Raw genomic sequence first — 25,925 nt, 5'->3', positions numbered from 1 at the left:
GCGTCTGTAATCCGCAGGGTCTTTTAAGAGTCACCTGGTCTGACAAATGGGCCCTTTTAAAGGAGTATAATGTGTTCTTAAATTATTTTATTGATGGGAGGGGTACAGCCCCTGCAGGTACCCATACAAACTGACTTAACACGCTGTGAAAGGGTCAATTTGGCCTCCATTTTCCATTTCTTCCTTATCTGCATTTAGAGTCATGCTGGGAGGCTCGACGGGAGCCGGGATCGGCTTTGAGGAGGTTTGGCACATTTCAGCATTTCCTCGTATTTAAAAGATTCTCCGGGTTCCGCGTGTTTCAGGTTTGTATTCAGCGGATTTCATGTTTGTTTGTTCTCAGCGACACGCATCTTTACTGTCAAAGAAAAAGGAGCCGTTTTCCTTCCTGTCAGCCTCAGAATGATCCAAATTACAAGCAACTTTCTCCATAAATCAGGTTATAAATCACACATGTGACTCTTAAAGTGTTGCTTGACCTGTGGAAGTGAAGAGGCAGCAGGTTAACACAAAGCTTTCAGCTCTCGATGTGCATGTCTCACCAATCAGCTCAGAAGAAGTCTGCAGCAGCGGGCAGCCAGAATCACATTTTGTCTTCTGTAAGCCTGCAATTTCCCCACAAATGAATGATTAGCACTGAATGCTGGAGAAAAGGTGTGTAACACTTTACAAATGAAGCACACGCTGTAAAAAGGGAGAGTGCTAATTACATCGCTATTTGTATGACCTCTGCTTAAGTGCGTGAAAGCCTCCTGCAGACGTCAGGTGAAATTGCATTTTCAAGTAACATTTTAAAGGTCCATGTGGGCCCTCTGCTTAATAAAGCCATTTGTAAATGACTCCTCTTTTAGACTCCATTAGGAAGTGGAGCGGGGAACATTTCATCATAGGAGTCAGAGTCAATAAGCATGTAATCAGGACGTCCAGAGAATGTAGCTGCCAATGAAGGGGATAATTAATAAGATTGCCTTATGAACTGCTTAATTACTGACTGCTGGCCTCTTCAATTCAGCCTCCAAGTGCTGCATTTGTTCCTTCAGTGCCATTATGGCCCCGACGAACAGAGGTGGCAGCCATGGGAGAGATTCAAGACATCTAAAGGTGCATTAATTGGCTATTTACAAATGGAAACCAGGCGGCCAATTACCTGGAACCCTGATTAAAATGTCTGGAGAACGCAGGTCAGGCCACAGTGAAGGAGTGTTACAGAGTAAACAGGATGCGCAGCTGGTCAACAAGGGATTACACTACATGCTGAGAGATTACACTACACCTTCAGAGATTACACTACACACTCAGATTACACTACACCTTCAGAGATTACACTACACACTCAGATTACACTACACACTCAGATTACACTACACACTTAGAGATTACACTACACACTCAGAGATTACACTACACACTTAGAGATTACACTACACACTTAGAGATTACACTACACACTCAGAGATTACACTACACACTTAGATTACACTACACACTTAGAGATTACACTACACACTTAGAGATTACACTACACACTCAGAGATTACACTACACACTTAGATTACACTACACACTTAGAGATTACACTACACACTCAGAGATTACACTACACACTTAGAGATTACACTACACACTCAGAGATTACACTACACACTTAGATTACACTACACACTTAGATTACACTAGACACTCAGAGATTACTTTAAGCACTGTGATCTCAAACGTCCTGAAGCTGCTGCACCAAACAGTCTGACCCCAGTTATTGACTTCATTCATCATGGTGTGTGTGTGTGTGTGTGTGTGTGTGTGTGTGTGTGTGTGTGTGTGTGTGTGTGTGTGTGTGTGTGTGTGTGTGTGTGTGTGTGTGTGTGTGTGTGTGTGTGTCAGGAACACATGCAGCCTGTTAGCAGTGTGTGTCCTCTGACCCGTGGTGACCCCGCCACAGGAGGGAGTGAAAGAGGCGGAGATCAGACACACTGACATCAACTGGATGAGCGCCTGTATTCATGTGATCCTCGGAGGAAGCAGAGTCCCGAAGGAGGCGGAGTCCCGGAGAACAAGTCCCAGAGGAGGCGGAGTCCCGGAGAACAAGTCCCAGAGGAGGCGGAGTCCCGGAGGAAGCAGAGTCCCGGAGGAAGCAGAGTCCCGGAGGAGGCGGAGTCCCGGAGAACGAGTCCCGGAGGAGGCGGAGTCCCGGTGGCAGAGTCCCGGAGGAGGCGGAGTCCCGGAGGAGGCGGAGTCCCGGAGGAGGCGGAGTCATGGAGAACGAGTCCCGGAGGAGGCGGAGTCCCGGAGGAGGCGGAGTCATGGAGAACGAGTCCCGGAGGAGGCGGAGTCCCGGTGGAGGCAGAGTCTCGGTGGCAGAGTCCCAGAGGAAGCAGAGTCCCGGAGGAGGTGGAGTTCTGGAGGAGGCGGAGTCCTGGAGAACGAGTCCCGGAGGAGGCGGAGTCTCGGTGGCAGAGTCCCAGAGGAAGCAGAGTCCCGGAGGGGGTGGAGTCCCGGAGGAGGCGGAGTCATGGAGAACGAGTCCCGGAGGAGGCGGAGTCCCGGAGGAGGCGGAGTCCCGGAGGAGGCGGAGTCTCGGTGGCAGAGTCCCAGAGGAAGCAGAGTCCCGGAGGGGGTGGAGTTCTGGAGGAGGCGGAGTCCTGGAGAACGAGTCCCAGAGGAAGCAGAGTCCCGGAGGAGGCGGAGTCCTGGAGAACGAGTCCCGGGGGGCAGAGTCCCAGAGGAGGCGGAGTCCCAGAGACCCTGGTCATTACATGAACTCTTTGTTTTGAGCAAGTGGACATCCTGACTGAGGGACCAGTCCAACTCTTCACACTCTCCCGTCAAAACGTCTTAATTTCTGCCTCAACTTTTCACTGCAAATATGTTTTCTTTCCATTTTCCTGACATTTTAGCCGCAGAACTAGAAAGTTAAAGTAGTTTGTGTTTGTCAGGAACAAACAAAGGACCGTCACATTTTATTCTAAAAGTCTTAAAGGAATAATAGTATTAACGTGTTTTAAAATTAAAAATATGTAGAAAATGATTGATGGTCAATAAGTACATATTATATATTTTATCTTTATATATTTGTGTGTGTTAATATAGATATAGATTATTGATCTATTCTAATAGATCATTGTTTGTTTGTCATTGTTTCTGTGCTGTGTCTTCTAAAGTATTTATAGAAATAGAAACAGAAATACTCATTATTTGATCAATTTTCACCAGTTACCAACATTTATTAACAAACTCTTGGGGCACAATTTGTGAAGATAAATAGAAGAAAACAATGAGGAATATAAATAACAACTAAAAATAAGATGATATTTTAAAGGATAAGAAACAACACTAGATGAAAAACAGAAATGACTGAATTGAACTAAAATAACATCAACATCGAGTATTTAAAGGTTTATTTAATGGTTAAAACAGAAAAGAAAATGAATGCTGGCTGAACAAAAAGTCTGAGTTCTAAATGCAAAAACAAGAAGTTTTAAAAAAGATGATTTTACTCGTTCAGCAGAATTCACATTGAATCATAAAAATAGAAATAAACATTCAAACCTTTTCATTTTCATTTCTGTCCTAATTTTTGCAGAGAACATTTCTGCTTTACAATCTTCAATTTATTACATTTTAAAGCTTTTTAAACACTTTCATGTTTCATCAATGAGCTTTAAATGTCAAAGTTCTTTAGCAGTTTGACTGCCTGCTGACATTTTACCACCAGAGATCCTGAAGGTTCTGAGCCAAACTCAAACCACAGAGAGACAAAAGTATAACTTATCAGACTCAAAACGTACCGGCTCCATGAAGAGTGGAACGTCTCCATGAAGAGTGGAACGTCTCCATGAAGAGTGGAACGTCTCCATGAAGAGTGGAACGTCTGCATGAACAGTGGAACGTCTGCATGAAGAGTGGAACGTCTGCAGGAAGAGTGGAACGTCTGCATGAAGAGTGGAACGTCTGCATGAAGAGTGGAACGTCTGCATGAAGAGTGGAACGTCTGCATGAACAGTGGAACGTCTCCATGAAGAGTGGAACGTCTGCAGGAAGAGTGGAGCTGAATGTTTAAGGTGTTTTTTAATGTTTAAGGTTTTTTTTAGTGTTTAAGGTGTTTTTTAGTGTTTAAGGTGTTTTTTTGTGTTTAAGGTGTTTTTTAATGTTTAAGGTGTTTTTTCCTGTGGAACGTTTGTGGTTCTTTCTCGGACTCACTGGTGTTTTTCACAAGCTGCTCTCTTGAAACATTAAAGAGGTGAGGGTGAAAAAGAGCAGACACTGAGGTGTATTTTGTGATTTGTCCATGTGAGCGTGAACCGTGAACATTGCCTTAGTTCTCCTCGCCCGAGCTCGGAGCCGCTCTCTGAGACAGGAAGTGTCGAGGCCGGGGGGGGGTTGGGGGGTGTACCGGGGCTGAATGGATCCCCGCCGCTGCAGCCGAGCAGGCCTAAGCCCTCGCTGGCTGTCGCCCTCCCCATGGATTAAATGGCTTTTGCTTGCCTCTTTTTCCTCCTGCGGCCGACAGCAGCGGCGTGGCGCTTCCTCTTCCCATGGCCTCTGCAGACCAGCAGCACTTTCCTCTCTTTCTTCTCGCTCACCTGGAGGAGTAAATGACCAGCGAGAACTCAATTAAGAACATGTCGCTCTCAGCGGGGGGTCCGGGGGGCCGCCGGTTCAGACCTCACCTAGGATCAACCCCAGTGAAGATACAGCAACCGTGTGTGTGTGTGTGTGTGTGTGTGTGTGCGTGTGTGTGTGTGTGTGTGTGTGTGGTGGTGGTGGGGGGGGGGGGTGACTGGGTGGCATCTGCCCCCATACAGATTTGCTTAATTGGGTCTGACTCCCACAATTACAGGGTAATAATGGGCTTTTCAGGCCGTCCACGTCGAGGTGAAAGGCAACAGCTCCGCTCAGCCGCATGCTGTCAGATGGTTTGTAGCAGAGCAGGAGTGACGGGGAGAGGAGGAAGAGGAGGAAGAGGAGGGGGGGGAGGGAGAGGGCGGCAGGGGAATTGGCAATGGACTTTGGTTAAGCAGTGCTTATTGAGTCTTTGATAGGACTCCGGGAGGCCGAGGCAGCAACAATGACAGAATTAATGGGCAAGGCACGATGAGAATGTCAGCTCCGCGGGGGGCCGCCGTGGCCTTTGAGCTGCCTTCTGACGCCTCTCTCCACAACACTGAAAAGGCTTGACCTGCTTGTTGGTGGATCTGGTCCTGAATGCATTCTGTTTTCACAAGCTATTGTGCGTTTGGCAGCGCACAACACTGGAGTTGTCTCCGACTCCATCAGGTCACCATCCAGAGGGAATCGCTCTCTAATGCTTGTTTTCCTAAAGAAGGCAGACGAGGAGCAGCCGGAACAAAAGGAGGCAGGACTGAAGGGAAGATGGTTTAAAGATACAAGACGCCTCCTTCATCATAACAAGCCTGATGCAAACAGGAAGTCTTCAGGAGCTTTCTGCTTCCTTAAGCTGCTTTTCCTCCAGACAGGTTTTTACTTTCAGCTTCATTAATTGATGTTCGTACCTGCAGCGGCTCAGATGAATCAAACCTTGATAATAATCTACAAACAAGCTCAATTAAACCTGTTTTAGGATTTGACCAAATTCACAAAGAAAATTAAGTATGATCATTTTATTCCAAGAAATGCAGGATGCCCTCTGTTTGCACTATTTTATATTTAAATTGAGTAAAATAAATAAATGAATAGAAATGAACAGAAAACACTGGATTTGTCCAAATGTGCAGAAAAACAAAAAGAAAAGTGAGTTTTTCTGCTCAGATTAATGTTGCTAAAGGTTTCATGGTTTCATAAATCCCTCCTCAGTGTGATGAAGCGACTCTGCGAGCTCCAACCACTTCCTGCTCTTTGGTCCTCGTGTTGCTTCCTTCTCCTCACAGAGCAGACAAACACAACATGGAAGCTTCAGTGAAAACGAATCCTGCTTCTCATCTGAAACGTAGGAAACAGACGGAGAACATGAGAGGGAGGTCCTGGCCGACGCCGCAGGAGAATTCATCACGAGGACATAGAGAGTCCATAGAAATGTAAATCAATTAAATAGCCAAAGAAACACTTTGAATTAAGACTTAACATAACTAACCCAAACAGTTTCATGTGGCGGTGTAGTGGCTCGCCTGACGGTGTCCCGGGTCGATTCCAGGCCTCCGGTGCAGTTTGCATGTTCTTCCTGTGCAAAAATACAAGATCTCACAGAAAACCTGAGAAATCGGACTTTTCTTTGCCGTTGGATTAAAACAATAACCATTTTGCGAGTGCTTGATATTCCGTTAAGTCATAAATTTAGAACTAATCAAAACAAACACTGTGATTCAGAGTCTTGAGCTTCACATCCCGACGACGACAGCGAGGATCTGCGCTCTGATCAGAGAGACTGAAGGACCAGGGCCAGGTGGACGTTCCTGCAGGTTAAAAGCCTCCGGAGCGTTCCTGAGACGGAGTCAGAACCAGCAGGATCCTCACATGGGAAAGCAGTGGAAATAAAAAGCTGACATGCAGGAGGGCTTTTCCAGCGAGGACCTGCTGTCGCTGCTGTCGCTGCTGTCGCACTTCAGTTCAGCAGATTTGTAACGGAGACGAACGGTGGAGAGAATTGTCTTTGTCCTTGAACACACGTCCACTGAGGAGTCTCTTTACCGCTTTTAGAAACAGAAACAAGGAGCACAAAGGAAATACGAGGACTTCAAGCTGTCAGACGATTCTGAGGATTCGCTGGAATTCATCTCAACACTTCATCATAACAACCACAGTTCTTCTCATCTCTTTGCAGAACAGAACGTTTTTATCAGCATGAGAACATTTCCGTGGTGTGTCAGGATGATATTCTCAGATCCTCATCGTTCTTCTGTCGCAGGTTCGGTGTGGAACAGATCAGACTGCAGACACTCGATAAACAACCTGCTCATTTCTCCACATTCAGTCCGTCTCAGATGAATGTCCTCCACCTCGCTGAGCCACAGTCTTCGATCCGTCCCGCCGCTAATGGAACAAAGCTATAGATTATGTAAGAGCACAAGTGCAAAGGTGATGGAAATGAGCCAAAAGGAGAGAAAACAACTGGTATTTTCCAGCTGTGCTGTTCACAAGGCACAAGGCCACAGAACCCTGTAATGGCCCCTGAAAGTTATTGACATTAGCGGGAAAAATGCTTCTGAATCTTTACGTTCCAGCCACGCTTTGCCTAAATGCTTAAATCAACTCCTCGGAATTGAATTTTCAAGCGTTCAAATGGCTAATTTGTGCAGCAAGTGCTTTCAGCGTTTTCTCAGCAAATGAACGGCGTCTCTAATCATAAGAGCATGTGGATGGCGGAGCCTCTCCACACCCACCCGGGAGACAGCCGTGTGGACGGGGAGAGAAACCTTTCCACTTAACCACTTAAATGAATATATCAAGAAACTAATTTACCATTTTAATTGCGTGATTTAGGAAGACGCTACTTCACTTGCCCCTCTTCCATCTTGGTTGATTTCCAATGTGAGCGCACATTAGATTGATCTATGAAAGACTGCAGAAATCACAACACTTAAGTCTTTTCATTTTCTCCCTCTAATGAAATAATTGAAATTCCTGTCAGTGTCTGCACTTAAGCCACACACAAACATGGCAGGCATGCTGCACGGCTGAATGAATCATGAAAGGCTTGTTTTTATCTCTGCTCTTTTCTTCGCCTCCTACCTTTTTCTTTTTTTGTCTTGCAGGAGCCGAACATTCACTCCATCTGTCAAGCCAAGAAATAGATCAGTGCATCCATTTTGTTGAGATTTGCCCGTCCCATTAAGTGATTGCTTGCAGAAATGGCAGGGGACATTTCTTCTGATACGTTCCCTGAAACAGCGCTGCCAGACATTAAGGACACATTATTGAGTCCCATTTTCTCCCAGCCACAAGGATATCCATTAGAGTGGCACACAGCCCTAAATTTTTCCATTTTCTCCCTCACCAAACTTGACTTTACACATTATTTTTGCCTCTGTTTTGTAATTTGCAGCCACAAATTGTATCAGGGAAAAGCCATCTCGTAGCATGTGGCTCCTCTTCCCAGGGCTATTTGCCAGGACTTGATTCTGAAGTGTCAAAATGGGCCCATCGTTAGAGCTAATCAGGAGTGACAGCAGGGGGCTTTAAAGTCCATATAAGTTGGCCCACACTGGAAACTTTTGCTTGTGTGTGTCAGACCTGTGGATTTCCTTTTTATTCTGCAGAACAAAGAGTAACACAGTGATGTGGGGCCTCAGGCAGCGCTGCTCTTTGTGGCCTTTCCTCCCTGACATGTGGACTCTACTGTCTCCATGTGGCTTTGTGTTTAATAAACCCTGTGTGAAAAATAGAAATAATAATCTCACATCACTGTTCATTGTTCGTGGTACTGAGCAGATGTACCAACTGACATGTTTTAATCCGTCTCTTTTACAGAGGAGTGAATTCTGATGCTTCTAATTTAAGTCGTGTTTTTTCTCATCACAAACATGTTTACAGTTTAATGTACCACGGAATGATTTTAGCAGTTGTTCCACACAAACAGAAATGTGCCCGGGTTTGTTCATGTTTCTAAATGCTTAGATATGCTCATATTTATTAATGACTGAAAATCTATGAGCTTACAAAGCCAGTTTATTTTGAAAGTCTTTTTGAGAAGCAATCCTAAAAGCTTCGAACGATGATTGATGTGTTGGAGAGAATCTACCTGAGGTTGATTTAGTTCCACTAAACTCAAACTAACTGTCATTTCCAGTAAACCAGCAACAAAACACATTGACTTTCTAAAAGTGATTAATGAAGCTTCTGCTTCTATTTGTTTATAAGTATGTTAATAAGACAGTACATGTCCTCATGATATAGTCAATTTAAAAACGTACTAAATAATAACAACATAATGATTCCATGATTATACTTAAACGTGAGTTGTCTTATTAGAATATCATAGTCATATTTTTTTAGGTAAATGATCTTTTACGGGATGTAAGGCCTGCTGTTTCCATGGCAACAACAAACAACGACATCTGAGCATGCTGGCCGCTTCAGAGGACACTTCCTGTTCAAACCAGCTTTACTGTTGAATAAGACTCTTTGTTATTTACACCAAGTCATTCTGAAGCTAAAATGCTAAATGATATAATGGAGAGCACAAAAGGTTTAAAGGTTTGTTTGTTGTCTTCCAATTCATGTTTGCCCATGATAGAATGAAGCATGGACTCAGGTCCCGCCACAATAAAAGCAATAGAAGATAAGTACCCATGATAGTATCTCTAAAACACAGACAGAAGCCATACTTTCAAAGTTCACAGAACAGGTGAGATCAGTGCAGGAACCTTTTCCAGGTGATGGCAGGAGTGCAGCCCAACATGAAGCTCTATTCAAGGCGTCTGGTGACGATCCTGTCGTTTCACGTTTTACAATATTTATCACAGGCGTAATTCAATTTCAAGAGCCTGAAAACTGTTTTTTTCGAAAACGCCGCTTCGGCTTTGACGTGTGGACGGACAACATGCACATCACCCCGCCTCTCGACCTGTAACCCGGCCTCCCTCTCTGTGATGTCATCACCTCTCCACCTCTCCTGTGCTGGAGGAAGTGGAAAACGCTACTATGAGGGGGCGTGGCCTCCGAGTTCCTGCAGCTTTTTGTTGGACGATGAGTCCAGACTAAAACAAACACATTTCTGCTGCTGGCTGACGTCAGGGAGCAAACTCTCTCCTTGTTTTTGGACTATGGATAGACCTTTAGAAATACTGCAGAGCCCCTGGAAGAAGGTCTGCAGACTACACCGTCTATGATGTGGAGCTAAAGGCTTTTGGACACGCCCACTCTCACCAGCGTCGTTGCGTCTGCGCCTACAAAGTGACCTGTTCTGCTTTTCTCTGACATTTGCAGATCAAATTGTGAGTCTTGAGACCCCCCTCGGTGAAGTCGGGTGACCCCAGGTTAGGAAACACAGCTCAAAAGTGTAATCCAGTAAATATGAAGTGTAATTGTCTCTCGTTACATGAAGCTGTGAAGCAGCTGAGGGCAGAAAGACAAGGACAGGCTTGTGATGCAGCAGAAGCAGAAGAGGCAGCCTGCAGGAGGATTTCACACATAAACTAAGTGACTTCAGCTCCATAAAGCAGGAACGCCAGCCACACATTCTTTGTAATTACTCTCACCACATCCCTCCTTACCCAGCCGTGATACCACATAAATGTAGACTTTCCATAACAAAATTAATCTCTCAAAAGCTGGATGGATTCAAGAAAACATGGATTTGCTCTTCTGTCACAGAAGCATATTGTCCACTTTGATGGTGCCTGGGAGGATATCAAATGCCCTCCTGGCTGCCACACTCCAGATGGAGGAAAATAGGCTGTGGTCTATAAAAATGAAGTTAGATGTAAGTACAGCACTCAAATCTGGGGGAGAAAAAATGCTTTTTCTGGGGCATTTTGTTGTTGTCAATTGGTCTGAGCAACTTGCTGTAATGCAGGTAATGGAGCTACTCTTCTCCTTTCATCTTAGCAGGCTGTGTGTGTGTGTGTGTGTGTGTGTGTGTGTGTGTGTGTGTGTGTGTGTGTGTGTGTGTGTGTGTGTGTGTGTGTGTGTGTGTGTGTGTGTGTGTCAAAGCTGGAGGTGCGGGTGTGTGTGTGTGTGTGTGGGGGGGGGGGGGGGGGGGGGGCGGTCAGGAGTGAATGCAGCCAGATGATGGTCAGAATGGAGACTCTATGTCAGAGCTCAGCCTCAGGATGGATCAGGACAGGTGAGGAGCCTCAGGTGAGGAGCCTCAGGTGAGGAGCCTCAGGATGGATCAGGACAGGTGAGGAGCCTCAGGTGAGGAGCCTCAGGATGGATCAGTACAGGTGAGGAGCTTCAGGTGAGGAGCCTCAGGTGAGGAGCCTCAGGATGGCTCAGGACAGGTGAGGAGCCTCAGGATGGATCAGGACAGGTGAGGAGCCTCAGGTGAGGAGCCTCAGGTGAGGAGCCTCAGGATGGATCAGGACAGGTGAGGAGCCTCAGGTGAGGAGCCTCAGGATGGATCAGGACAGGTGAGGAGCTTCAGGTGAGGAGCCTCAGGTGAGGAACCTCAGGTGAGGAGCCTCAGGATGGCTCAGGACAGGTGAGGAGCCTCAGGATGGGTCAGGACAGGTGAGGAGCCTCAGGTGAGGAGCCTCAGGATGGATCAGGACAGGTGAGGAGCTTCAGGTGAGGAGCCTCAGGTGAGGAGCCTCAGGATGGCTCAGGACAGGTGAGGAGCCTCAGGATGGATCAGGACAGGTGAGGAGCTTCAGGTGAGGAGCCTCAGGTGAGGAACCTCAGGTGAGGAGCCTCAGGATGGATCAGGACAGGTGAGGAGCCTCCAGCTTCACAGCTCCCAGTACTCAGAGAGATCTTTCTATCGGTTCCAGGCAGAAGGTGAGGACATAGTTCTAGGTGACCACGGGAACTACAAGAATAAAAATTCTGCCTGGAATGACTTTAAACTGACTACATGTTCTCTTCTCCGCCAAAATAAAATGTAATGGTTGCTTCTTCATTTTAACTCCACTGGTTGAACCAATAGAAAGACAAGTTGAGATTTGCTTGCAACCTCCAGAAGTCATGAGTGCAGACCAGCGAGTCCTTTGGCTCAGTATGAGAACAGAACCCTACCTCACCAACAGAGGTGAGGGACTGCTGGATATTTTCTATGGAGGGGAGAACCTTCTCCTGGGTCTGTGGTGCCACTGGGTGTCTCCAGGTCCACTTCAGCTGCTGGTACATAAGTTTCAATCATCCATCCTAAATCAGGTTGTGACGGTGTTTGTCTGATTGCTGCATGGTTACTACTCCACTGCTTCGTCACCAACCCGGTCCAGGTCGGGGGGCAGTGGTTGCTCAGGATTTGCCATCTTCTGCTGATTGTTGACTTTTGCCTGGACTTGTGTCGTGGACTTTGCTGAGGTGTCTTGTGTCTTAAGCAAACGTTCCTGTCTGGGAGCTGAAAGACCTGATCACTTCATGATGAAAGCCTTGGCTACCATCCTGGCTCCTTCACGAAGGTGGAGGAGCCTCACCTGGAAGGTGAGACTTCCAAGAAGCTGGCTGTACCTTTTCTCTGTCTCTGCATTCAGTTGACGGCCACAAGCCTACTAGGAGGTCCTACCAGGAGGTCCTACCAGGAGGTCCTACCAGGAGGTCCTACCAGGAGGTCCTACCAGGAGGTCCTACCAGGAGGTCCTACCAGGAGGTCCTACTCAGTGGGGTTGCTCTTCTCTCCTTCCCCCGTCCTGAACAAGGTACTGTGGGACTTGGTAAGCTTGTTTTATTCATCTTTCTCTACTTGGAGCTGCATGTTTTCTCCTTCTTCCACTGAACCTCTGAGACAAGGACTCGTTCCCCCGATGGTCACCTGAGGCCTCCTGCAACACCTGAGGCCTCCTGCAACACTCCTGGGTTAGGGTTAACCTGGAGATGTTATCACCAACCTGGAGATGTTGCCACCAACCTAGAGATGTTGCCACCAACCTGGAGATGTTATCACCAACCTAGAGATGTTGCCACCAACCTAGAGATGTTGCCACCAACCTAGAGATGTTGCCACCAACCTGGAGATGTTGCCACCAACCTAGAGATGTTGCCACCAACCTAGAGATGTTGCCACCAACCTGGAGATGTTATCACCAACCTAGAGATGTTGCCACCAACCTAGGGATGTTGCCACCAACCTAGAGATGTTGCCACCAACCTAGAGATGTTGCCACCAACCTAGAGATGTTGCCACCAACCTAGAGATGTTATCACCAACCTAGAGATGTTGCCACCAACCTGGAGATGTTGCCACCAACCTGGAACCATTTACTCTGGAACATGAACTTGACAGAAGGGTTTTAGGAGTGTTGGCGCTTCACTGAACCACTGCAGCTTCATTTAGACTCTTTTAACATTCTGAACAATACAGCCGAGTCAGCAGGTGACCTGTCATGATGTAACATTGATTTAATAAAAACCACTGGAATAGAGAGGTTTATACTGTGATGACGGACTCCTGCTCTCTGAACTGTTTCCTCCTGATAAAGAAACTTTAGGATTCAGCCTTTGAGGTTCACATAAAGTGATTTGGGAGGATTAATCCTCCACAGTGCATCTGGGAACTTTCTTTATAGAAAATGTGAGATGGATTCAGGAAATCAGTGTATGTGGCTGTGATGGTTTGATGCTGAGCAGATATCAGCAGCAGGCGGTCTGCAGGGCGGCGGCGGCCTCATAAAGCCAGTTCAGCCCTTCACTTTCAATCAAAACCATCCAGTCATCAGTAATACTTCAGCTCACCAAGCTTTGCTCGGTTCTGTCTTTTCAGCAGATTCCCAAACCACAGCAGAGCTGGCTGGTGATTGGCCGGCGGGGAGCATGGCCCTTTGTCTCAGCATTGTGTTTGCCCCGAGCTCCATGTTGCCCACACTCAGCCCAGGAAACGCCGGGGTCATCAGCACACTGGGAATCTGCCTGTCTTGGCATTCTTTCATCTTGTTGTATTTTTTCAGGAAGCTCTGTCTTCATAAGCGTCTCCATTAAGAGGGCTGATTAAGGTAAGATAAAACCAGATCCATCCTCCAACCGCTGCTGTTTGTTGTTTGTGCTTTATTTCTCCTGCTGATTCTCCCTCGTGTGGAGAAACGACTGTGACTCTAAAAGCTCCAGAGGGGAAGGGGAGGGTGTTAGTAGTCATTGCACATCAGAAAATGTACACAGCAGCTTTCAATTCTCTATTATTATCTTTAGAAATGTCTTTACATATAACAGTCTCATAAGTTCCAGGGACAAACGCATTCACTCCACAGCCAATTAGGTAGAAATGAACTACTTATGTTTCTGTGTGGTGAATGAAAATACATTCAAACTAAAGTCCTCCGGAGCGGTGAGAAGGAGGGATGATAAATGGAGTTGAGAAACAGAGCTTGTACCATAATTACCACACAGAAGTAGTAAAATAAGGTGAAAAAGGAGGCGGTGATTTCCTGGTGTTTGACTGGAGGAGCGGTCACCGCCTCACAAACCAACCGTGTCATTCCTCAAACACCTGAGCAAATATTCAAACCATTATTCAATCCAAGCAGCGCCGTCTTCAGGAGGCCACATCACCCCGATGTTGTGGGACCTTTTCATTTGTTGCTCTGGTCGGAATAGATTTCCAAAGTGTTTTGCTTCAGATTGAGGCAGCTGCTGGAACTTGTCCGAGTGGAAGCTCTCAGGAGGAAATGTGATCCAGCCCAAGTACCGAGCTCTTCACTGAATACACAGAGCTCTTCAACAAGCATCCAGTTCATGTTCTAGATGTAACAGGATGTATCTCTGTAGCCCCCCCCCCCCCCCCCCCCCCCCCCCCCCCCCTCCAAAGAAAAACAAAAAAAACATGACAACCCTCCACCAGAAAGAGGATGGGTGGAGGATATTGCATCCAGGTGGAACAATGAGCAATACATGGATCAAGTATCAAAGCTGCACCGGACTTGTGTGTGTGTGTGTGTGTGTGTGTGTGTGTGTGTGTGTGTGTGTGTGTGTGTGTGTGTGTGTGTGTGTGTGTGTGTGCAGGTGCAGGATGTACAGCTTCATGGGCGGAGGCTTGTTCTGTGCAGGCGTGGGGAACATCCTCCTGATTGTTTCCACAGCAACAGATTATTGGATGCAGTACCGGCAGTCCAGTAACTACATGCACCAGGGCCTGTGGCGCTACTGCATGCCGGGGAAGTGCTTCCCTCACAACGACAGCATCGGTGAGCACACACACACTTCAGCTTCACGTTTCAGTCCGACGCTGTGTGCAACGACTGAAGTCCAGGGAGGGGTAATAGTGTGGGACTGAAGGAGGAGGATGTCATCTGCATACAAGTCAGGATCAATAATCTAGAATAACCCAGAGGGCTGGGGAATGACTCCTGAGGCACACCAACATTAATGCAGTGGTCATGAGCCACGGTTTATAGAAACGCTCCCAGAGGAGCAGGTAGAGGCAGAACACACAGAACAGAGGCAGCTGACGTAGTAAAATAATGTTCATTCAAGAAAAACATCTGGGTTGGGTTCATAATAAACAAGATATTTCTTCAAGATGCTGGAGTCCAAATTCAACTAGATATTAAAAGCAACATTAAGACAAGCATGACAATTATAAGTCCAAACCAAACCTTTTAATAATCCAAACCAGACAAACAATAGAAATATATTGATCATTGGTTTGATAAGTAATGGAAGTCATTATAATCACATTCGACCCTTAAATGAAATGCAATTACTTCATAACCTTTAAATGGTTTTAAAATCCTGCAGCTGTCACAGTTATTAAAAGAAGTACCTGAATACTAAACATTCTAAAAGAGAGTCAACATAATGAATCCCTCCTAGGTTTTTACAAATATAGTTGATTAGCTGTGATGACCTAAATATACATTTTGCATTTCCTCTAAAGAAGTGGAAACACTGCAGACGTTGCTAAGTTACTTCATTTTACAATTTTTTTAACACTTAAGTTTTCTTTTCGATCCTGAAAATGTTGTTAAATATCTGAAACTCCGGCGACGAAGCTCAGAAACACTTTTTTAAAATGATAGAAACTGAGAATTAATGAATCTGCTCATCACTTTTCTGAAGGAAAAACTGGAGAGTTGAAAGAAAAGAAATCAACCGAGAACTAACGGGTCCAAATCGAGATATCTCTCCAGAACATGTTATTGGACCTGTTGGCTCTGAGTTATTGAAGAGAGAGAAACAGGACGGAGAAGAAGAAAATACAGACGACAGCATTAACATGTAGTGGAGACGTGTGGAGTGAAAAGAAGCTCCCGTGTATTAAGAGTGTAATAAGAGTGTAATAAGAGTGTAATAAGAGTGTAATAAGAGTGTAATAAGAGTGTAATAATATCTCCCAGCAGTCTAAACCTGCAGCGTCTCTAGAAAAAGTCTGTGTTGTGAGCAGCAGGAACTATATATATATATATATGTATATATATATATATATATATATATATGTATATATATATATATATATACATATATATAGTGCAGATACAGGTCCATAAAGTTCACATGAGAAGAGCCTGACAGCTGAGAGCTCCGCCCCCTGTTCTACTTTTCTCTCGGTCTGACCTTTGACCTCCGCCCTCCTGCCAGCCCACCTGGACGCCACCCGGGCCCTCATGATCCTCTCTCTCTTGGCCTGTTTCATTGGCATCATCATCGGCATCATGGCCTTCATCCATTACTCGTCCTTCGACAGGTTTGATAAAACCTTTGCTGCAGGCATTTTATTTTTCCTCTCATGTAAGTATAGTTCGTCTCGGTCTGGTGTGACGTGTCCTTCTTCTCTCACCTGAGCTGCACTGCTTCATACACTGAATGCTAGAATGTCATATTCACCAGGAATCACAGTAGTACTGATCAGAACGCTGAATGAAAAAGGAAATGATGTGCAGATGCTGGGATTTATTCATTTTTTTAACTTATTGGACCATTTCTGTTCCCTTCTCCCCACACAGGCTTTTTAGTGTTTCTGGCCATGGCCGTGTACACCGGAGTCACTATTAACTACTACGGCAAACGCTACGGGAACTGGAGGTTCTCCTGGTCGTATATCATCGGCTGGGTGTCCGTGGTGCTCACCTTCTTTTCAGGTAACAAACCACCTTCACAATAAAAGCCTCACATGACTGAAGGTGGTTGACTGCAGTGGAGTTGAGAACGAATCTCACATTAAGTTATTGTTGGTGACATAAACACTGGATTTCCTCTTCATTGGTGAATTCTAAGATATTAGTATTAATCCAGAGGCAATAGAAACCAGAACTCCTCTCATGATGTGTTCATTCACTTCATCTCTTCACGCTGAAACAGATCCACACATTAAAATGTGTGTTTTAATAAAGAGTCAATTCAGAATAACACCTTTGAAACTAGAATTGTATAATAATCTAGCCACAGTACAGTAGAGTAACCTTGAGCCTTGATAATCCTGTGATGAGCCTCATCCTGACAGAACAACCAGAACATGGTCTTATAGGCCACTACGCTCTAATGGATCACTTATCAAGCTCTGGAAACACATTCCATCATGTCAAAAGGGATTTAAGATGCAATATCCCTCAAGAAATGTGTTCTGGGTTTTCATAATATTTTTATTCATTTCCACAAAAGTTGACCCTGAATAAAAAAACTGGGAAATGTTGAATTAGAAGATTTTGTTTGGAAGAACACTGAAGTCCTGTCGGCTGCTAAAACAAGGAATCACTCAGTGTCGTGAACTATTTTACCATTTCAAATTAAGATTTTCTACATGATTTTCTTCCACATGTCTCAGAGGAATATTGTTCAGTTGAATATTTTTGCGTTGATATTTCCAAGCTGCAGCCTGTGGAGCGTTTAACAGTGAAACAGCTGAAACCAGGACGATGTGACTTTATCATTCAGTGAAGTTTCCTGAAGCTGAACCAGGCTGAGCAGCAGAAACTGAAAACCATCTCACTTCCCTCCAACAACAAGGACATTCCGTCCATTTCTTTCTTTCTTTCTGCTCTGAGCTTCATCACAAACACAACAGGTCTTTATTCAAAATGTGTCTCATGCAAACAAAAGCATCTGTTGTAACTGTCGGCTTGTTAAAGTGCAGAGCTGAAGAAGTTCTTCCTGGACTGGTGAACATTCAGCCTCCTGCAGGGTGACCGACCTCCACTGGAAGAACTTTGGTTCAGGTGTTGCTCCTCCCACTGGAGGAGAGCAGGCTCCTCCCCCTTTAGCTGTGTGTGGCTCAGCCTGTCGCCCCTCCCTCCCCCTGTCGCCAGGTATCTTCTATATGTGCGCCTACCGGATGCATGAATGCCCACGAAGTGCAAACTCCCACTAGAAGACTGAAGCCATGGATCCTGAGGGGGGCGCCCCCGGCCTGGACGGAGCCTGCAGCTCGGACTATGAATGGAAATGGAAATCATTTCAATAAAAACATTTGGGAAATGAGCGCTGTCATTTTTATCCTTGGGGATTGTGCACATGTGGGAATTCTGTTGAAACCATAAACGTTCCACCGACAGGTCGCCATGAATAAATAATAAGTCACTTCTCTTATATTGTGAGAACGACTGCTTTCTGTCTTAATATGGTATAGAGTTCTTAAAATATAAGGATTTGGGGTCAGATCTTTTGAGTTCCAGCTGAGGTTGATCCGAGTCGAGAAATTACCAGCAGTTATAAAACAGCCTATTTGCGGGTTCTACAGCTGTGAGTTCTAGAACTGTGGGCTCGAGAGCTGTGGGTTCTAGAGCTCTGGGTTCCTGCACTGCAGGTTCTAGAGCTGTGGGTTCTAGAACTGTGGGCTCGAGAGCTGTTGGTTCTAGCACTGCAGGTTCTAGAGTTGTGGGTTTTAGCGCTGCAAGTTCTAGCGCTGCAGGTTCTAGAACTGTGGGTTCTAGCGCTGAAGGTTCTAGAACCGTGGGTTTTAGCGCTGTATGTTCTAGCACTGTGGGTTCTAGAGCTGCAGGTTCTAGCACTGCAGGTTCTAGCGCTGCAGGTTCCGCTGCTGTCTCCAGGTAAGCAGACGACTGGTCCACACAGAGGAGGAGTTGCAGTACCACCAGTAGCCACAAGCAGCGCTGTTGCCTGGATTCTTTCAGGCGGGCCGAGGTCAAGGTGTGGTGACGTGGACATTATTTGCAGCTTTCCTTATGAAAGGTTCACAAAACAAGCTGGACCTGGGCTGACTGGGGGTTCTCGGAGCTCCGCCCCTCCCCCTCAGCCACAGAGAGAAAGTCCCTCTTAATGAAATGGACCCAGAAAGCAGCTTAACTGTAGAACCTTAAGACGATTCAGCCCCATTTGTTTCATTACTTTCTAATTTTCCTCTAAAAGCAACTTGTTATCCGCTGAGTTTCATAAAAGGCTCAGATGCGCTCTGACCATCTGATTATATATATCTAGATATATCTATATATCTATATATATATATATATATATATAGATATATATGTATATCTATCTATATATTTATATATATATAATTCTATCGAAACAACAGGGTTATTTACGGGCTGAATTCGAAGCAGAATTCTTCTATAAAAATGGTGTGTCCATCATCAGTCCCGGTTCTCTCGCCACAGAGAAGAAGGTCCGTGTTCTATATCTATATATATAGATATATATCTATATATCTATATAGATAGATAGATAGATAGATAGATAGATAGATAGATAGATAGATAGATAGATAGATAGATAGATAGATAGATAGATAGATAGATAGATAGATAGATAGATAGATAGATAGATTATATATATATATATTTAGATATGTAATACTTATAATGTGGTTGGTTTTTCCAACCAGATGAAGGGGGCTTCACCCCAGAAGAAACTTTAGATTGTCGACCTTCCAGCCGCTAATAGAAGAGGAGACCTACTTTATAAACTGAAGCAGCTGGACGGAGCTTTTTTTTTCTTTTTCATTTGTTCTCACTCTGATCAGATGGAAATCCTGTCTCCAGTCCGAGGATTACAACTTCCGCTCGAACACCTCGTCTAATTGCCTAATAGCATTGCAGCGTGAATTGTGCCTACATTAAGACACTTTCACATTAAGCGGACTGATTGGAAATGTGATGACAACACCATATCAACAAATTACTGCGCACCGCTTTCTTTCCTAAATGGGCACAGGAGCGCCACTTGTACTCTCCCAGATTTTAATACCGACAATTACAGCCAATTTGGGCGGAATTACAGGCCAGCCCTGCGGCAGCCTCGTCCTCCCGTGGCTGCGTCCTGACTGGAGCAGCCGCCACCTCAGGAGAACTGCTCTCTGGTAACCAGTCAAACTTTGCTTTTCTTCTGCTGGCTGGGATGAAGCAGCGCGTCGGGGAGGACTGTCCGCCTCGTCCTGCTCTGATCAGCTGAAGGTGAAAGAAGCGGAGCCGGTTGCTGGTTGCTGGTTGCTGGTTGCCGGTTGCCGGTTGCTGGTTGCTGGTTGCCAGAGGGCCTGGCTGGTCAGTGTGGAGGGTGAAACATGTCATCCACCCTGAAGGACCACACCTCCAGCTCATCGAATCAAACTGGACCTTTGTTTGTTTCGTTTGCATTGTTCATGTTTCCCTTTGAATAAATTCAGTCACACAGAAAATACTCAATATTTCCAACGATATTTAAAAGACTTTCCTGCTTCGAACCTTTTTGAAAACCATCAAGTTATTTAATATTTCTTCTTGGAATTCCGTTGATGTAGATTGAACAGTTGTTGTTTTGTGTTTCATCTTATCCGTTATCTACTTAGTAGTATCGTTGGTAAAAACATCATAGTAAAGTCATGTTCATGATATAAAACATTAAAGTACGAAGTGAATATAAATATGAGTCTCCAACATTCGAATGGGCAAAAAAAAAAAAGGAATAAATGCGTGAATTTCCAGTTACATTCAACAGAAAAGTTCCTCCCAATAGAATAGATGAAAACCTGCATGTAATCTATTACTTTACTTCCATTTACCAACAGAGTCAAATATTTACACGGAACATTTAATGTGACAAACTGACCAACTCAGTTTATCCCGAAACCAAAACCCACAATGAATGAATCACCAGGTCCTCAGACTGAGACAGTCATATAATATAATATAATATAATATAATATAATATAATATAATATAATATAATATAATATAATATAATATAATATAATATCATATAATATAATATAATATCATATCATATCATATCATATCATATCATATCATATAATGTAATATATAATATAATATAATATAATATAATATAATATAATGTAATATAATGTAATATACAATATAATATAATATAACATAATATAATATAATATAATATAATATAATGTAATATAATATATAATATAATATAATATAATATAATATAATATAATATAATATAATATAATATAATATAATATAAAGAATGAAATATACAGAAAATACAAGACTTTGTAAAAATTCAGCATTGTGAAGCTGGATATAATTATTTACAGTTTATCTTGGTTACCACAATAATTAGAACGTGAATTATTTTATTTTATGCATAAAAACAATAATAAACCACGTTTGTAGTATTTTTTGTATTTTGTAGTATTTTTGTATTTAGAAGTGTTTTTTGAGATTTTGCAGTGTTTTTTGTATTTTCTAGTATTTTTGTATTTTCTAGTATTTTTGTATTTTCTAGTATTTTTGTATTTTCTAGTATTTCTTGGATTTTGCAGTTTAGTGCTTTGTTGTCTTGTTTTGCACTTCCAGGCCACCGTGATTTTTAATTTTGGTTGGAACAATAAAAATAAAGCTGACCTCCTGATATGAACAGATATGTGTGTATATTCCGGTGAATATTGAAAGATAAGTAGTTGCTATGCGACCACCTGAGCGCGGACCCTCCGGTGCGCCACAGGTGCGCCGCTCATCCGGACTGAGCGTCCAGAGCTCCTCAGCCAATCACAGTGAAGCACCCCGCCCCCTACGCCCTCCCACTGATCTAATTGGCCCAATCTCAAATCAGTTTCCCCCAATCCGCGCGTCCTGCTGCAGAGCAGGCTACTTGTTGGACATCTCCGACCCCGCGGACGGTGCCGTTCACCGGGCGCACGCCGGAGCGCAGTGAGGTGAGTCGGAGCGAACAGCCAAACTTCACGCCATGAGTCTCAACTACGCGTCGGCGGCGCCCGCGCAGAGGTCCACCTCGTTTTTCATTGAGGACATCTTATTGCACAAGCCCAAGCCGCTGCGGGAGGTCTTCCCGGCCCCGTTCTGCGGCTCGCTCGCCTCCAGGATGCCCATCCTGGAGTACGGATACCCGCTGATGCCCACCCCGATCCTGGCCCCCCCACCCGCACCACCCGCTGCACAAACCTGAGCACCACCAGTACTTCTTCACGTCCGGTAAGCGAGAGAGACGCAGGAGGGCCGGAAGAGTCTGAGGCCATTCAAAATTAAAAAAAGAAATAGATAAAAAGACTTTGAACGATTGAAATAGTTTGAAAGGTTTTTCTCTGCGTGTGAGAGAAACAACTGCGGCCGCCAGCGGGCCTGAGCGCCGGGAGGTCACGGGGGGGGAACTGAAGATCCAAACCATAAACCTCTGAAGAACCGAGCTCTTTAAAACAAATTACACTTTCTTCCTTCAGTTCTTTTATCATATGAATATTTCACCTTCTTCTGATTCCGGGACTGATGCAGTTTATCAGGGAAGTGACTTGACGCGTCGCGGTGCGTCTTTCCTCTGTTCTGCTTGTTGGAACAAAAAATAGAACTTCAATTGATGTAAATTGTAAAGCAACTGCAGAAAACTAAAACACAAGACGATAATTAGTCAGTTTATGTGAGAATAAAAATGATCTAATCCAGAAACAGGCCTGGAGGTGGAGAAAACACTGAATGAAATCCTACAAAAAACAGGTTCTTATGTTCTTATTGAGTGATTATAATAACTGATCGTCACTTCATTGTGTTCTACTGTAGTTTTAATTCCCTGTGATTGTTGTGGCCTGATTCTGCTGATGCTGCTCATTGTTTGGACCCGCGCTGACCTTCTCCGGTCTGCCGTTCCCTGCAGGCATGCAGATGCCCGCTTTGTTCCAGCACCACGCCGAGTTACCGGGGAAGCACTGCCGGCGCAGGAAGGCGCGGACCGTCTTCTCCGACTCGCAGCTCTCCGGCCTGGAGAAGCGCTTCGAGATCCAGCGGTACCTCTCCACACCGGAGAGGGTGGAGCTGGCCACGGCGCTCAGCCTGTCCGAGACACAGGTAGAGAGAGAGAGAGAGAGAGAGAGAGAGAGAGAGAGAGAGAGAGAGAGAGAGAGAGAGAGAGAGAGAGAGAGAGAGAGAGAGAGAGAGAGAGAGAGAGAGAGAGAGAGAGAGAGAGAGAGAGAGAGAGAGAGAGAGAGATGCTGAATTGCTGCGTGTGGAAATCTGCAGGGTTTTAATGTCCCATATAAACAAAATACTACAAATTCTCTGATAGTAACTAAATGTAGTATTATTTTTTAGAAACCAGCCGGTAAATATTGCAGGTCTTTATCTGGAGCGGAGGATCGGCTGGACGTTCTGCAGCAGAGAAGCTGATTATATTATTATATATATTATATTAACAGTTTATTGAAAATGGATTTTTCGCTATATTTTCCTCTTCCTGTCACTTTTACTCGTTTCTGTTCTGCTTCGGTGTTTTACTGTCGATCCACACGCTGCACATTCATGGAGTAAAGGAAAAAAGAAATACAGAAACATTCACAAAGGAAAACAAGAACAAGTTTGGATAAAAGTGGATTTTTCTCAAAGTCGAACCTCCGAAAATCCAAATAATGTGGATTCTTTCGGGAGTGATTTAAATAACTTGGAATAAGCGGACAGGAATTAAATCATTACGAAATAAGAGGACGGCTCTCGAAATGACCAAATTCATTCTTTAGTTTATTTATTTTCAGTCTTTTTCTAATAATTCCGATTTATATTTCTGATTTCTGATTTTTTTTTTTATTCACATTTTTGGCTGTTTTCTCAGAGTTCGGACTCATTTATATAATAGTCAGAATTCTTTTGTCTCCGGCCGCTGTGCGGAATGCGCCGTATCGGTGGCCGGATCAAGTCTACTCACCCCCGGCCTGTGCGGCTCTCCGCTTAACCCTCCGCAGGTGAAGACCTGGTTCCAGAACCGGCGCATGAAGCACAAGAAGCAGCTGAGGAAGGCGCAGGACGAGCGGAAGCCGCCCGGAGAGCTGGAGCGCTCCGCGGAGAGCTCCAGCGGCAGCGAGCTGACGGAGAAGAGCGCGGAGGAGCTGAAGCGCGGCCTGGAGCCGGACTCCTTCCTGCTGGACGGACACGACGACGACGACGACGACGACGAGGTGGACATCGAGGACGACATGTGCTCCCCGGATCATCTACTATAGTGGTCCGCACAGCAGCGCGCGCCTCGCGCGCACGAACACGGACCTTCTTCTCTGTGGCGAGAGAACCGGGACTGATGATGGACACACCATTTTTATAGAAGAATTCTGCTTCGAATTCAGCCCGTAAATAACCCTGTTGTTTCGATAGAATTATTATTATTATTATTATTATTATTATTATTATTATTATTATTATTATTATTATTATTATTATTATTATTATTATACAAGGAAGTCTAGATTGTAGATGTAAAATCTGTATAAAGGACTATACAATGAGCTGTAACATTGGCACACTGTGCTACTACATCTTCCTTTGCACTTTCATGTCATTATTTTCATTATATACATTTTTTTTAACTCGTTTGTTTGTTTGTTTGTTTGTTTGTTTGTTTGTTTCCCGTTCGTCCAGTATGTTATTTCCAGTTTGTTAATATTGTCGGACGTTTCGGTCTCAGACTCGGACTGACATTTCTATATCTTATCTGTGTGTCTGTAAATATATACATAATGATATATCTACACAATATATATACTAATGGACTCTTTTGTAGATTTTGTTTCTTTATTCTCACACCGGGGAGTTCTATCTTCTTCACTGTGTGTGTGTGTGTGTGTGTGTGTGTGTGTGTGTGTGTGTGTGTGTGTGTGTGTGTGTGTGTGTGTGTGTGTGTGTGTGTGTGTGTGTGTGTGTGTGTGTGTGTGTGTAAATTCTGTAAATTAGTTTTTACTTATTCACTCTATATTGTCTTGTTGTTGTTGTTTTTAAACCTTCCTGTCAGATTCTCATAAATTGGTTTGAAATGATCAGGAAGTAAAATTAGTTCTTATTTCTACAAACTACAAACAAATTCCACGAAACAATAAAAAGATGAACGCAAATGTGAAAAAAAAGTCTCGACCCTCCCGAAGTGTCAAAACATGTTTGAAATTGATTTTAATTTCTTGAGAAACGTGAAAGGAAACGACGCTTCATTTGGCAGTGATGGAAATGTACCAGCGGGAGGCTCGGTCAGGCTCTGGAGCTGCGGTTCGATTCCGGGGAAGGTGAGCGGCTCCATGCAGGAGACGAGAGGCGTTCAGTTCCATTATTGTCAAAGTCCTTCCAACTAAATTCAATTAATATTTGAATTTATTCTGATAAGCATAGTTAATGAAATATATTCACCTAAAAAAACAACCTTATGAACTATTATAATTTTGTCCAAAGCAACAGGCGGAAGTGCTTGTTTGGTCTTTTGTCACGTTACAGAAAGTCAAACTCGGAACTCAAAACCAAAAGAGACACAACGAACAATTTAATCGTTTTAAGCTCAAAAGCCTCGAATTGAGTGAAAATATTTAGAATTTTATTAACGTTCAGATTTTTTTTATGTTTCTTAGATGAAAACATTTTGAACACATCGTGGATCATCACGATCATTTCATCTGCATTTACCCCAAATAACATGTTTCAAACAAATGGTCAACTTATTATTATTATTATTATATAAAATAAAATTTAAACGAAACAAAAATCACGAGGCTCTAAATAATAATAATAACAGTAATAATAATAATAATTATTATTATTATTACTATTATTATTACTATTACTATTATTATTATTATTATTATTATTATTATTATTATTATTATTATTATTTAGTGTCTAATGATTTTTGTTCCGTTTATTTTCTTTTTTAAATCACATATATTATTACGTTGAAATGGCCCAAAGGCTTTTTGTCTGCAGATTTCTGAGAATTGAAATAACCTGAGATTTTCCGATAAATGTCAAACAAAAGATCAAATTAAATTCTGTCTGCTTGGTAAAGGAGGATCTCAGTAGGAAGAAGAGAAGAAGGAGTGGAGAGAAAGAAGCAGCTCCATCAGCTCCATCAGCTCCATCAGCTCCATCAGCTCCATCAGCTCCATCAGCTCCATCAGCTCCATCCCTCTCTGACGTCCTGATCAATAAAAATGACCAACATATTGTTGTGTTGAGAAAATCACACATTTCCTCTTTAAATTCTGTTTAATGAAATAGTTTTGATAA

The 25,925-nt window shown here is 43.9% G+C and overlaps 2 protein-coding genes across 2 annotated transcripts; both read left to right on the top strand.

The window, feature by feature from the left end:
• Positions 1-14,551: 14,551 nt before the first annotated feature.
• lim2.1 (lens intrinsic membrane protein 2.1) lies at positions 14,552-17,845 on the top strand (the record flags this gene model as incomplete). The annotated part of the gene is made up of 4 exons (XM_080482640.1): positions 14,552-14,726; positions 16,120-16,269; positions 16,485-16,619; positions 17,784-17,845. The coding sequence occupies 4 exons, from the start codon at positions 14,552-14,554 to the stop codon at positions 17,843-17,845; spliced, it is 522 nt and encodes a 173-aa protein (XP_080338766.1).
• A 3,788-nt stretch (positions 17,846-21,633) lies between these two features.
• bsx (brain-specific homeobox) lies at positions 21,634-23,887 on the top strand (the record flags this gene model as incomplete). Its single annotated transcript, XM_080482711.1, is given in 4 exon segments — positions 21,634-21,819; positions 21,821-21,878; positions 22,552-22,742; positions 23,630-23,887. Coding segments are annotated over 4 exon segments (693 nt in total).
• Positions 23,888-25,925: the final 2,038 nt, after the last annotated feature.

This window comes from Lipophrys pholis (genome assembly GCF_963383615.2).
Source record: "Lipophrys pholis genome assembly, chromosome: 16".
Taxonomy (NCBI): Eukaryota; Metazoa; Chordata; class Actinopteri; order Blenniiformes; family Blenniidae; genus Lipophrys; species Lipophrys pholis.
Note: the sequence above shows the minus strand (reverse complement) of the source record. Positions and strands in the feature narration are given on the sequence as shown.